This window comes from Gadus morhua, chromosome 22 (genome assembly GCF_902167405.1).
Source record: "Gadus morhua chromosome 22, gadMor3.0, whole genome shotgun sequence".
Classification (NCBI taxonomy): domain Eukaryota; kingdom Metazoa; phylum Chordata; class Actinopteri; order Gadiformes; family Gadidae; genus Gadus; species Gadus morhua.
Genome location: NC_044069.1, coordinates 14,019,725 through 14,033,926, shown reverse-complemented (window position 1 = coordinate 14,033,926; position 14,202 = coordinate 14,019,725). Strand labels below are relative to the sequence as shown.

The window sequence follows — 14,202 nt, the reverse complement described above, 5'->3', positions numbered from 1 at the left end:
GTGACGGTCAGCAGTGACCTGTTTGGCGACCTGCCGGTCCAGCTCATCCTGAGGCTCCTCCCTCTCCAGGTAGGTCCTAGTCATACATACAACCGCGCTAATGGCAGTACTACTGCTTTACTTCTACAACCAGTAGGGGAATCACAAATGGCACAAAAATGTTTCTGACACATGGCCCATGTTTATAGGTTGGAATTTCTGCTCTCCCAGCTGACTCTTCAAATGCTGTAGACCCTGAGGAAGATACCCAGGGTTTGCTGAGGACACCGGGTTCCAGCGTGCCTGGAAAAACCAGGCAGCTCACCTTCCTGTTCCAGAGCAGCCTAATGAAAGGCTTTGGGTCGGCCCTCCAGCTACTACTGTTTCCAAATCGCAATCGGACCAACTGTATAGAAACATTCCACCATTGATGTTTTCATTTTTTAACTGATGTTTAAGTGATAAGTTTACACAATAAAATCCTTAACCATGTGCATACCTAAATAATCAGAATAAACCTTAGAACAGAATACCTGATGGAAACATTTGAGTGGCTCCTGTGTGATCGCTCGCTCTACGGGCACTGGGCTCTCACTCCTCTCCCATCCCTTGAAGCTCAAGAAGCTTCAACTTCTGAGCTTGGGGGAAGCTGATCTTTGGTGAACCCTGATCTCCTTTGCTCCATTCGGGGGAGGTCCTGCTGGCCAAGTGTCAGTCTCTGGCCCAGTATCAGTCGGGCATCCTGGAAGCAACCGCCAACCCCACCCAAGGTAATCACATGACTGTTGAAATAAATACAATATTATTAGATTTTTCGATTTTTTTTTTTATGTCCAATTCTGATAATATGGTATTAGGTGATATAAATCATAACATTAAATGGGTGAGTGTTAGGATTATGAAGTTGACAGCGAGCAGTTGTATTGCTTGTCGAATTATTTAGGATCCAACTATAACTACACATCGACCCCTCTCTTTTTGATGCGTAGTTAGTTTAATCAACCTTTAGAATAGAAGTATATATTTTAGTTACTTTGCTATTGAATTTCATATGCTGTTAGCCCAATGTCCTAATAATTGTATTGGATAAAGGATGTTGTTGTTTAGTTAAACACCGTGCAAATATAAGAGTCCACCTCTTATAGCTCTGTGGCCACTCAGCGACACGCTCATCTCGGTGTACCGCCAGAGCCTCGCCCTACCAGGCTTCCCCACCAGGGCGGCGAGGGTGAGTCAAGGGGTTAGATCTTGGTCAGGGACCACCACAGTGAGGTGACTTGGGCGGTCAGCAGCAGCACTATGTTCCCTGATCTGCAGCCTGGATCCTCTCCACAGCAGACGCCCACCTCTTTGTGGCGTGCCGATGCAGGACCACGTTTCTGCGGCCAGAGGCTGACGGAGCTCTGGAGTAGACCATACAGGGGGGGGGGGGTACAGGGGATCTGGGACGGCTGGTGGCCCTCTGCTCCCTGGAGCCCTGCCCCTTCATTCTGCAGCCTGCCAGCCCTCTGGTGATGGAGTCCAGCCTGTTCTGACCGCTGGACCCCATCACCTCAAGGTTCTGATCTATCGGTTCGCTGTTGAGAAAACAGCACCACCTTCTCCACCTGGTGAAGGAGACCACCAAATACCGCAAGAACTAAGTGTTTGGATGCACTGTGGAGTTCCTGAGGACCCCCGAGCAAGAGGTCTGCTTTAGCTTTAGTGCAGTCATAATATCCATATACATGCATGGGAGTAGCATTTGCAAAGACAGACAGTGTCTCCTCCCTTGCATCAAAGTGTTTAGACAAAGCCTGGAGGGTTTTCTTCATCTAACGAATGGCATCCATTGCAAGGCACTGTCCCCAACAAATTGATGTGCAAGTTCTTGTTACGCTATGATGTAATTTGTCATCAAAATGTTTTTTAATCTTTTGTTTTTTAAATAGACATGGTATCCATGTTTAGTTATATAAAGATGAGGGTATTCAACTGGTCAAACGGGCCTTGGAAGCCCGGAATTTATTTTAGCATTACAATTTTGAAGACCAATGTGTCGATGCTGCCATCTATTGGTTGATAATCGAAAAGCAGGTGTACAGCAGCTGTAGAGAAGCGATTACTTGCTTTATTTTAAATACAGTAGGCTTACGTGATGTTCAGTGCTGGTTCAAGTCTGTTGATTTCTGGTATTACTGAAATGACTATGATAAGAAATAGCAGCTTTATTTTAAATGTGAATATATCTCATGTGTTTTGCATCGAAAGCTGCCTTTATAACAGGAAGGCCAATGAATAATGCAGACCTGCATACGAATTTACTTCAGGTTGTTTTGGTTTACATAAAAGAAAGAAAGTTGTGAGTTCTCATTTGACGACAGAACGCTTGGAAAGCGATGATTTAAATGAGCGAAAGAGAGGGCGGGTCTTCCAGTTGTTTCCGCTACATGTTTCGGATATTTTGGGGTAAAATTATCCATGAAAACTCCAAACTAAAAATCTTTGTCGTTGTGGTTTCTATAACTGTCTTGTTATTATTCATCTAGCTACGGGGACGGTTAACAGTCATAAGCTCAAATTAAGTAAGGCAGACCGGTATAACGCTACAATTCTGGATCCTCTCTCGTCCTACGAAATATGTGGATCGTCTGTGTGAGCGCGTATGCAGGGTTACTGAGCCTGCAACCGTTGCTATAGAAACGGGCTGTAAACGCTGGTGGTTGGCATAGCGGTTTAACGTGAACATAGATTTGGTTAAGTATGGAGGAAACATTGAATGGTAAAATATCTAATGGAGCTGTTAACATTACAGTTCTGCGAGGGAATAACTTGGTGAGTGTCTTTTTTGTTCTGCAAAACCACAACGTTAACAGGTCTCAGTTAGGACTTCACACACACACGCACACGCACACAGACACGCACATGCACGCACAAGTACTTGGTAGGGGAACTGTGTAAAACAGCCAAAGATAATCTAAATTAGGGCTTCAATGGAAACAAATGTTGAACGTAAACATTAGCAAAACCGTCAGAGGGAGTTAGTAAGCAGTTGTGATATGTGCAAGTGATCATGACTGTGGCCAGTGCTATAACATTATAGCCTAGGCCTTACGTAGAAGCGGTCCTGTTTAACATTGCAGTCGTAACTGAAGTTAATGAATGCAAATTACCAATCATTGAAATCTCATGAATATTGAATCAAGAATTGTCTATTTCCAGCAGGGCAACAAACACGAGCCCTTACACCACTTAGTGCGTGTTGAATTTAACGGTGCGTTGGTGGGAGAGTCAGACCGGAGGCAGGAGGTTGACGTGACTGAGGGAGTGGTGGACTATGACTTCAGCTGCAGCTTCAGATGTCCTGACGACAGACACAGCCTCGACGACATGGCCCACAAACCTCTCATATGTAAGGAACACAGAGTCGTAGTTTCGTTTCACTTTTGCATTATAGTTAATTATCTGTTTAAACAATCCCAGAGCTGAAACCTGAGTTGTGTGTGTGTGTGTGTGTGTGTGTGTGTGTGTGTGTGTGTGTGTGTGTGTGTGTGTGTGTGTGTGTGTGTGTGTGTGTGTGTGTGTGTGTGTGTGTGTGTGTGTGCCACCTGACTGGTTGTTGTGTTCTCTGGCTCAGTGACAGTGATGGAGATCCTGCCCAAGGAGAAGAAGCAGAAGGAGGAGAGGACTGCGGTACTGGGCCAAGCCGTGATGGACCTGCTGCCACTTCTCCATGGTAACAGAACAACACATGTTACCCTTTGTCCTTTAACTGATTGCTATAGCATTGCTATTGGATCTGTCCAAGGAGGATGGCGTGGAAATGGAATGGTCTCATGCGCTCCCTCTTGTTCTTCTCCTGCAGGTCAGTGCAACATCTCGTCACTTGTTCAACTGCATTGCGCTGCTGGTTCCTCACTGGAGACGGTCTCATTGGACAACCTCACTCTGGTCAGATTAATATGCAGTGTGTCACACGGCCATTTAGATAAGCTTTTTTTTGGATAATAAGATCCTCAGTGTTCTTTGGGTGTATCAGCTTCTTATACTCAAGACCCCTAACCATGTGGGTAAAGTAAGACAGCAGTGCAAATTACACTCAAGACAAGTGTTTATTAAAAGCTTAAAGATTCATGATGCAATTCTTTGCACCAACTGTAATAATACCTTACACTTGCATAACCGACTTATAGAAAGTGATTGCATCCATATAGGGACATACAATGAATTAATTTCAGTTGTACTAAGTCAGCTAACTGCATTTCCATATGGATTTCATCCATTCCTGATGACTGTTTCCCATAAATATTTGCCTCCCCAGCGGTTGTGAATGATCCAAAGTGAGGGAATGATGATGACCCGCAGTGGCTCAGCCTGAACCTCTTTCCTTCCCAGCATGGTAGGAAACCAACCCATGAGCTCCTCTCCTTTTAAGCAGCTGCCCTCGCTGGAGGTGGCTGTCAGCGTCGCCACGCCGCTGCTGTCTGAAGCCCAGCGGCTGTCCTCCAACCTGCTGATGGTTACCATGGAGACCGCCTTCAGCGTTCCGGAGGTGTGGAGCCTGACCATCTCGCCGGGCCCTCCTGCCTGCTGCTACACGGCGGCTCTAAAACTTCCTGTCACAGCCGAGGTGATGCGCTCTTCTGCCCGGTCAATACTGCCTCTGTGAGCTACTTACTGTGTATCAATACTCAGTCTTAGGAGATACAAAGAAGATTGGATGGCATTAAGGAACACCAGTGCAGTGCCCGTTCAAAACGGGCCTTTTCGGAACAGGTGGATTGCTCGGCAGCCCATTATTGCTCCTTGCAACTTTCTCGATAAACAAACTTCGCACTCTGCACTGTACTTCCTTGAGTACTCCAAGTGGGAAGTTGATCGGATGAACGGTTGTGGAGAAAAGCAAAGGAAAGCCTTACAGAGACTCCTTTAATTATACTTAGATATAAGGGATAGTTAACTACTACTACGTACTTGAGGATACCAACAGGTACGGGGGGGGGGGGGGGGGCTTAATCCAGAACCTTCTGTTTGTGAGAGCAACACCCTATGGATTCTACACAATCCGCCCATCTTTGGTGTGCTGTTGTTGCACATATCCATAACAGGCGTTTCCTTGCAGAAAGAGGAGATTCTGATGTTCTCCGAGGGCCAGCTCAGAGCAGGGGATGAGAGGGAAGCCCCAGACAGACCCAGGAAGTGGCCCCAGGTGGGGTCTCTGGCCCCTGGAGCCCAGGTCTTCTCTAGGGCGGTGGCCACTCAGGAGGAGCTTGATGAGGAGGAGTTCGGAGACCTCACTAGCCCGGAGGTAGGCCGCCCTTCTGGTCAGCTGCTGAGCAAGCAACCACTGAAATAAATTGCGATTTACAATTTAGCCACATCACAATACGTCTCTTGCAAGACTGCCATCTGTGAAAAGGTGAATATATCACTATTTGCCATCTGGGATGTCCTTCCTTCCTTCCTTTTCTCTCCTCCCTCGATTCCTTTTTATTTATATTTAGTTACTTACCTACATACTTAGTTATTAAGTTCCTTCCTTCAATCCTAACATTGTAAATGACTTTCCTTCCTACTAGTAGGAAGCTTAAAGATTGTAAAGTCAAATCACAGACATGCAAACCGCTAGCTATACTTGACCCTGGTCTTCTTGGCTAGCAGATATGTGTAGCAGGTCATGCTAAACGATGCCTGTATGCCTGCAGGACAGGGAGTTCTGTCATGTGGCGGAGACGACCAAGAAGAGAGTGTGCTGGGACACGGTGCGGCGCTGCTTCTTGGATACCGGGGGCTCCACCAGGTTCATAGTCTAACTCCGTGTCCCGGGACATGCGACAGATCGATGTCCTTGATGATGTTGTCTGTTGTCGGCTGTTTATGTGTATCTTAATGTTCTTCCTGGTTCGTTCCTGGTCATTGTGGTTTCAGGTTGTCAGAGAGGATCGAAAAGTGCAGACTGTGGCCGCTGGAGATCATGAAGGCCCCGCCTCCAGTAGTCCAGGGAGGAAAGGCCAGTAGCCAATCAGAGAACAGTGCAAATGTCCCCCTTCTTATTACGAATACAATCCACTCTGAGAGTGGATAAGTATGATACTATCAAGTATATTAATACTTGAGTAGAAGGCTCAAGGACTTAAACTTTAACTTTTTAAAACTGCTGCATGTAAGAATTGTAAAGAGAGCAATTATTTGCAGACAGATTGCTGTTATTTCTTACAAATGACACTAAAACAGTAGCACTTATATCTTCCCTACTGTAGGCCCCCTTAAGTAATATTGTCTTAGGATATTTAACCCTTATTTTATACTGCTATTCCCATGGCTGTTATCATATTAATAAATGCATCCCTGTCCGTGTGTTCAGGTGCCTGAAACTGAACCTGAGCAGCAGATCTCCTTCCACGGCGTGGCCTATGTGGACATGGGGCCCCTGCTGTACCCGGGGGCCACCCGCGTCCGAGGGACCTACAGAGTCTACCCCTTCTCCGAGTCCGACCTGCTCGCCAAGGTCAGACGCAGGACAGCACAATATGATTAAATTGTATTTATTTTTCTTGTATTTATTCTAATAGACATACTATAAATTGTCCCATCTGCTATTAATAATTTGCCTCTTATCTTATCTGATTTGACAATTTTTGTATGAATAGAAAAACAGACACACCACATATTATCACAAACCAAATCAAATCAAACTTTTTTTATACAGCACTTTTGAGCAAAACAGACATTCAAATTCTTATTAAGCGCAGTAACATTACAAGACACAAGAACAAGAAATGTCTTTAAAATAACAGCAAACTTCTGAGTCACAAAGATACACGAGCAAACTGCATCCTCAAACAACTTTTACACCGCACCAATGTAGCTGACAGACATCTGTTCGCTATTCCGGTTATGCAGACCAAGCGGACGGTGAGTGTGTTGAAGGAGCAGGCCAAGGCTGCAGCCTCTCAGGTTAAACTAAGCCTTAGCCCGCCAGCAGCCTCCCCCAAGGGGACTCCCAGCAAGGGGGTGAATGGAGGACACAAGGCTGGGAAGGAGACAACCAAAAAACTCAGCGCGGTGAGGAACATACCCAAACATATAGCTATAGGTTAGCGCGATGAATCGCTTGAGGTGAAATTAGTTTTCGATTTTTTGGCACTAATTGTTTGAATAGTAGTAGTAGTAAAAACTTTTATTTAAACAGGGAAAATGACATTGAAACCAAAGACTATTTTTCGAGTGAGCCCTTTATAATTCGACAGAAAGGACATTGTAGTCAAGTACTTGAGACAATGATAAAGATTTAAATATATTCTATATTGTATAAAAGCTACAATACAACATAGAACAAATAAAGTAGTGCAAACGATAAAACAGGTTCAGCGAAGATATTAATGTGTTAGTGTCAATAGATAGCAGCGTATGTAATACTGCACTCTTCCAGGTTGCTGAACAGACAGGCCAGAGCAAGCTTCCAGCTGGTGAAACCGTGACTGAGGTGGACCCACTTGTCCTCGCAGAGAGACAGGTAGGCTGCAGTCTCAACATGGCAACCACAATGTCAGCCAACAATAATGTCAATCCACCAACTGCAGCAATTTCAAGTCGGTCCCATAGAAGCGGTGACACAAGTCAAGGACCAAATGAGTGTGAAGGGTTTGGAAAGTAATGCAATACCTTCAAGTTCATATGCATGCATTTCAGGACCAAGCTCTACCAAGCCAATGGCTTTGCGGTAGTCAGTTTGATTCCCTAACCTGAACCATCTCCTAGATGTATGCGGATGCAAGAACCTACATCGTCGTTGAGATCACCGTAGAGAAACCCCTGGTCCCCAAGAGACCGCCCGCTGAGCTGGCCAAAAAGTGAGTAACAATAAGTAAGTCGGTGCCACATACTACTCTCCACATTTAGAGATGTGTTCAGTATCTTCTTCTGGGGTTTTCTTTGCAGAGTGATGGAGCTGATTCCTCCCAGACTTCCGTTACCTCGTCACCCTGCCGGGGCTGGAAAAGTAGACCACACCCACACAATCACACACCCACACGCTCACAGACAAAAACACCTACACACACACACCCTGACACACACACCCAACATCCTCACACACACACACACACAAACACACACTCACACACAAACACACACACACACACACTCACGCACAAAACCACACGCACGCACTCTCATAGATATAGACATAGCATGCGAGACTGAGCGCTCTTCTCTTGCGTGTGGAGGCAGTGCAGGAGTTCCATCAAGAGGTCACCAGTGTGGTGGGCCAGGTCTTGGATCAGTACCAGCAGCTGTTTGGGGCTGCCTTCCAGCCCGGGGCCCAGCCCATGGACCCCAGCACCCAGGAGCACCGCCGGAGACAGCTGCTAGGGGAACTCAACTACTCTGGGAAGTACTTCGCCTTAAAGGAACAGATGAAGGTCAGAAGAAACAGTGGTCCCATAAAGGGACTCAATCTTACGGTTATTCACAGTTAAGAAGGACAGGTCACAATTGTTACTGAGCTTTTTAAAAGCTTTGACTTGAACCTTGTACCCCATGTAAAGTCAGCCTTTCCTCATATAAACACACAATATTGTATTGCCGGAGAAGGGTTGTGAGACGTTTCAAACCAAGTTATTGTGAGGAAGTCGGACGAAGTGAACAATAAGTGATCTCAGCCCGTTGAACAGAGTTCAAGCGTGACCGATTGTGGTTCCAGAGCTCCGTGGTGAAGATAGTGCGTGAGAAGATGCTGAGGACTGAGGCCTTCTCCCACCCAGAGCAGCTGCAGGCCTTCCTCAGCCAGCTCTACGTCTACCTGGTGGATCAGATGCACCTGGCTCTCAACATGGTAACAAGTCCCCCGTCGCCCACTCTGCCTCACTCTGCCCCACTCAGCCAGCCAGTGGCAGGGATCATAGTCCCAGCAGTTCTCCCATCCCCCCCCTTCCCCCCTCTGCTCAGTTGTACCTTCTCTCCACCTGTCCTTCCTTTCATCTCCCTTGTCTGATCCCTTCCCCTCTTCGCATCCTCCTCCTCCCCTCTCCTCTCTCCCCCCCAAGACGGAGGAGCCTCAGGAGGCAGCGGAGGTGGTGCGGCCCGTCCTGGACGTCTCTCAGCTCAGACACTTTGCCAGGGAGGCGGAGCATAACGGAGACTTCCATCTGGCCACCCAGTACTACCAGGAGGTGACCGCTCACCCCGTGGTCTAACTCACAACTCAAAACCCAATGTTTGCAATGTTGAACGAAGTGTGTGCGACTCTGCTGCACTCTAATTTTGCGACCGGTTGTGTTATGGTTGTTATGGGGTTGTGTCATGGGGTTTGGTAATGGTTGTGCTGTGGTTATGCCACGGGGTATGTTAATCGTAATTAATGCTATGCTAATAGTTAGGTAGTTGTAATATGTGTTAGGCTTACGGTTAAACAGCAGTGCTATGTCACATGCTAATAGTTCAATAGTAATCCTTTGTGTTCATCGTTGTGCTACGCTCGTGCTCCTTCAGCGGTTGGTCAGGGGGCCGACGGAGCCCTCCCATTGGTTGGACTACGGGACCTTCTACATGCGTACCGGGGACCACGTCAAGGCCGAGGAGTGTTTCCACCACGCCGTCTCCCTCCAGCAGACCCACCTGCCCAGGTATGCGAGCGCTCCCCCGTCCATCCACCCTCCGTAGGGACACAGCCCCCTGAGTCCCCTGAGTGTGTCCACAGCCTGGTGATGTGTGGGGTCCTGGCCGAGATGGGGGAGCGCTACGACAATGTGGAGACATACCTGGAAGCAGCGACCGGCGCCCACCCAGCCAGCGTGGTGGCCTGGACCCTGTCTGGTAACTGGAGCTCCATAACGACGTAAACAGGGGAGGCGTCAGTACTCTGCTGACGTGCCCTTGTCCTAAACAGCCGCTGTAAAAAAAATGGCAAAGTTCCGTCAAGGACATTCATGCATTTTGGATTGATATTTTCATCGATGCTAATGATAATAGCATCGATGTTATTATTATAATAAATAATAAATAAGCCAAAAATCCTAAAAATGGACCTCCGGTGTTGTGTTCCTCCTCCTTATCTGGGGGTCTTCCCTCCAGGGATGTTCCACCAGGGGCAGAACAACGACTTCAAGGCCGAGAGCTGCTTCCTGACGGCGGGCAGGCTGCTGAGGGCCAGAGAGGGGAGAGGGGGGCCCCGGGGGGGGAGGGGAAAGGCCAAGGAGGGGAGAGGTGAGGCCCCCGAGGGGACCGGTGAGACCCGGGAGGGGAGGGAAAGCACCCAGGGTGAGGAGCCCAAGCTCGGGGGACGGGACGATGAGGAACAGGAGGAACAGGAGGAGGAGGGAGAGTTGTTGGAGGAGAAGGGAACGAAGGAACGGGAGGAGGCCAAGCCAGGTGAGTCCGGTGTATTGGTATGAACATAAATACGTTTTGTGGAGAACCACAATGGCACATTAAGCATTTATTTATGTTGAAAGCTTTTACGTATTCTATTAAGTATTCTGATCTATACATTAGCTGAACGTAGCTGAAATACTGCCTGAGATACTGCTGCACGGGCCCAAGAAGGAAACCTTATTCACTGGTGCGGTGCCTGGTAATAAAGACTCTGTGCCCTATATCATTCGCACAGAGAGTGTCGGCGTGGAGCCAGAGAGAGAGAGGCAAGCTGACGCAGAGATGCCAGCTGCAGCTTGCAAGCCCACCACGGCGTATAGCAGGACACAAGCCGCACCCCCTAGGTCGTCCATCTACATGGAGACCGCCCAGTTCCTGCTGCAGCACCATGCCCTGCAGGTATACACACACACACACACACACACACACACACACACACACACACACACACACACACACACACACACACACACTCACACTTACAACGACCAGGATCATTACCACTGCCTGATGGAGCAGCTGTCAGTTTGACTATAAAGGAATGGGTTAGAATTCAGCATCGGTTTGGGTTAGAATTTTCGTATCTACTGGCTGTACTTTAGTGAGCTATGATGAAGCAAACTTCAGTTATTATGTTTTATGTAGAGTGGTTTTATTTTCTCAACTGATGGTTATAATGCTGATCTGTTTTTGTGATTGTGATTGTGTTTGTCTTTGGGTGTGTGTGTGTGTGTGTGTGTGTGTGTGTGTGTGTGTGTGTGTGTGTGTGTGTGTGTGTGTGTGTGTGTGTGTGTGTGTGTGTGTGTGTGTGTGTGTGTGTGTGTGTGTGTGTGCTTTTGTGCAGATGGCCCAGAGAGCTCTGGCCCAGGAACTGCTGTCTTCCGACGGGGGTTTAACCCATGGTCTGACCACCGCTTACTGCCTGGCCGCTGCCAAGCTGCAGATGCTAAGCGCAGACTACTGTAGTGCTGCTGCCACCCTGAAGGGGGCGCTGGCTAACACTAGCAAGGTACTCACATTATGCCACAAAACAAATCCGGCTGTGGGATGTTACAATCAAGCAGTTAGAATGATTGTTCTTGTCTTTATTCTTCCATTGTGGTGTTGTCCTCATACTTGAATATTTGCTTTTCAGTCACTTACCTTCCTGTAGTAAATACTTGACCATTCATGGTGGTTCGGCTTTCTATTCCTTCCAAAGAGAATGTATAGATGGCCTCTGTATCTCTTCCTTCTCTGTAGCTTTTTTATTTAGTTTGCAGTCCCTCCCAAGCAGAGGAGTGAAAGTTGTAGCATTTGTTGCATGAGGCCTTAGAACACCTTGTTGTACTGTGGTCACCTAAAGATGGACAGCAGGATGTGAAACGTAAAATAACTACAACATTTCACAAAGGGATAATAATAATAATAATAAATACAATTTTTATAGCGCTTAATATGGTTGATAAGTCCCGCCTTACCAGCTCTGAACTCGCCTCATTCAACCTGGATGACAATCAACATTCTTCTTGTTTGTCAACATTAAACCGCGATGGGGGACATTTGGAGACAGACACTTTGTTGCTTAGCAGCAGGTTGCCGTGGTTGCTACTTTGTGCAGGAGCCCGAGGCGTGGGCCCTGCTGGGTCACTGCAGCTACCTGAGTGGGGACCGGGCCAAGGCCCGCCAGTGTTACCAGAGGTGCCTGGAGTATCAGCGGCAGCCTGAGGACACACACCCCGTCTTCCTCCGCCTGGGCTCCGTCTACCTCCAGGAAGGAAAGGTGAAGCCCCCCCTTCCATCCCCTCCCCTCAATTCAACTCTGTCCTCCTGATAAGGTGGCAAAAACCAACACCTGACTGATGTTTTACGCCTTGTCCAAACTAATGTGGATCACTTTTAAATATTTTATATATTTATAGCCCGTGCTCTTGGATCGATTGGGTTTGTAATATGTTGCTGAAAACAGGGTTGTTATATTAGGGTTCGAGCAGCGAAGCTTCTCGAACCCCTAATATAATGTTCTGTAATGTTTTTTCTTTTTCTCAAATTCTGTATAAGTCATACTGCAGCCTATACCGTAAGTCGAAAACTCTTGAAATTTGCAGGTATGGTTAACAATAACCCCCTCTACCCATGAACCCAAAATGACCACCAGATTGATCTGGACTCAAAATTCTTCAAAAAAATGAGTTTCCAAGAATCTGACTGCCAAGACACAGTATGGCATTAAGGGGCACTTCTTTGTTAACCATTTATCCTTCATAATGAACTCTTTCATATTAATATTGCTTCCGTTAGTGTTCTTGACAACAAATGTTTAATTTCCCCAGAATTTCAAAGATTATAAGTATTTGCTTTTAAAGCCCTTAATTCATTTGAGAAATGTTTGCTTGGAGTTTTCTGGATGTTGTGTGCTTATCATAGACATTGGCGACATGTGAATGAGGCTACATTTCAGGTTTGTCAGTGGCTCAATGGGATAATGCCTTGTACTGGTGATCCTTAGTTTGAGAGTTTGAATCCCGATTAGACAATTATGCTGAACATGACATTCGGCCATTGCTCTGTCACCTGAAAGCAGAGGCACAGTATGGGGAACATCAATATCTTTCCTTCATATTTATATATCTTCCATAAGTGTGTTCTTGACTTTTCATTTTTCTCGGACCCCGTTAGTCACCGCTTGCGTTTATATTTTTTATTATTTTTTTACACTTACCATCATATTTCGCCAGTGTGGACATGGTCACAATGGCCTGATAAAAGATCTGTTAAATCTGTTAAATCACCACTGCGTCAGGACCAAGAGATCAACCGAAAATGTTCATAAAGATAAAGCTTGAAAACAAGAAAACGCCTTACGTTGTGGGGGTGCCCCTTACAGTTCCAGAATGCCAGAACCATATACCTGCTGGCCTGCAGCAGCTCCCCATCCTGTCTCACCTGGCTGGGGCTGGGCATTGCCTGTTATCGGGTAACAAAAAAACAATTAAAAAACGATTACTTACACGATTTTCATTAAAAATGTATAGGCTATTATTGTAAGTTGTGTGTGTGTGTGTGTGTGTGTGTGTGTGTGTGTGTGTTTGCGTCTGTGTCTGTGCACATGCTTGTCTGTTTTTGTGTGTGTGAATGTGTGCGTGTGTGATCCGCACATAGCTGGAGATCCTGAGTGAAGCTGAGGAGGCACTGACGGAGGCAAACACCTTGAACAACATGAACCCAGATGTGTGGGGATACCTGTCTCTGGTCTCCCTCAAGGTGAGGCCCTCCACCCCCTGGGCGAACATCAGACTCCTTCTGCTTTGCTTTTTAACAATCGCAATCCCACATGGTCACAGTAGATTGACGTCCAGCCCTCTCCAGATGGAAGACCCATTTGGGGTTTTCTTTCGAGACATTCAATGGATTTGAACCAGCAGCAACCTTTACTTGATTAAATGGTCCAACAACATGTCTTTCTCTCTCTTTTTATTAGATTGGCAGAAGATTGGAAGCAGAGCAGTCATACAAGTATGCTGTGAAGGTATGCTACCCCATTGTTCAGTTCATCTGCTTGGAAAAGGAGACCCATTTCTAAATGGTTCGTTGTTGGTTTCTGAAGGCCTGATTGTTTATCGTGGTTTTCCTCTTCCAAGCTGAACCTGCAGGACGAGCCGGTCCTCAGGGAGATCAAGGAGCTACAGGACCAGTTAGGCTTTGGGGATCCTTCATTCTAACTTCTTTCAGTGGTTATATTATTATATTATATTATACATTATATGATGTTGTAATGTTTTTTTTTAATGTTGTAATAAATACTTTTTGGAAAATATTGAGTTTGGCTACAGATTATCATTCACCTTCAACTTCATATAACTAATGAGTACATGAATAGTGATACCGTTT

At 46.5% G+C, this 14,202-nt stretch overlaps 1 protein-coding gene across 2 annotated transcripts; it reads left to right on the top strand.

Moving 5' to 3' along the window:
• The first annotated feature begins 2,430 nt into the window (after positions 1-2,430).
• LOC115536253 (cilia- and flagella-associated protein 70) lies at positions 2,431-14,132 on the top strand. Of its 2 annotated transcripts, none has more exons than XM_030348022.1 (26): positions 2,431-2,793; positions 3,184-3,370; positions 3,596-3,694; positions 3,824-3,909; positions 4,397-4,588; positions 5,081-5,266; positions 5,664-5,758; positions 5,887-5,968; positions 6,323-6,466; positions 6,862-7,023; positions 7,391-7,474; positions 7,720-7,811; positions 7,900-7,960; positions 8,187-8,381; positions 8,663-8,794; positions 9,006-9,131; positions 9,451-9,584; positions 9,659-9,774; positions 10,033-10,329; positions 10,568-10,731; positions 11,177-11,341; positions 11,933-12,094; positions 13,199-13,288; positions 13,474-13,575; positions 13,793-13,840; positions 13,953-14,132. In XM_030348022.1, exons 1-26 carry the CDS (start codon positions 2,722-2,724, stop codon positions 14,031-14,033), a joined length of 3,354 nt encoding a protein of 1,117 aa, XP_030203882.1. In that variant the 5' UTR covers positions 2,431-2,721; the 3' UTR covers positions 14,034-14,132. The 2 variants fall into 2 exon arrangements, with proteins under 2 accessions (XP_030203882.1, XP_030203881.1); XM_030348021.1 differs by having other exon boundaries at positions 3,181-3,370.
• The last annotated feature ends 70 nt before the right edge of the window (positions 14,133-14,202 follow it).

Excerpts from the sequence above, each read along its gene's own strand:
- LOC115536253 (XM_030348021.1), top strand. The coding sequence starts at position 2,722 with ATGGAGGAAACATTGAATGGTAAAATATCTAATGGAGCTGTTAACATT. Across the intron at positions 7,961-8,186 it reads ACCCTGCCGGGGCTGGAAAA|GCAGTGCAGGAGTTCCATCA; the intron begins GTAGACCACACC and ends TTGCGTGTGGAG. Across the intron at positions 9,585-9,658 it reads CAGCAGACCCACCTGCCCAG|CCTGGTGATGTGTGGGGTCC; the intron begins GTATGCGAGCGC and ends GTGTGTCCACAG.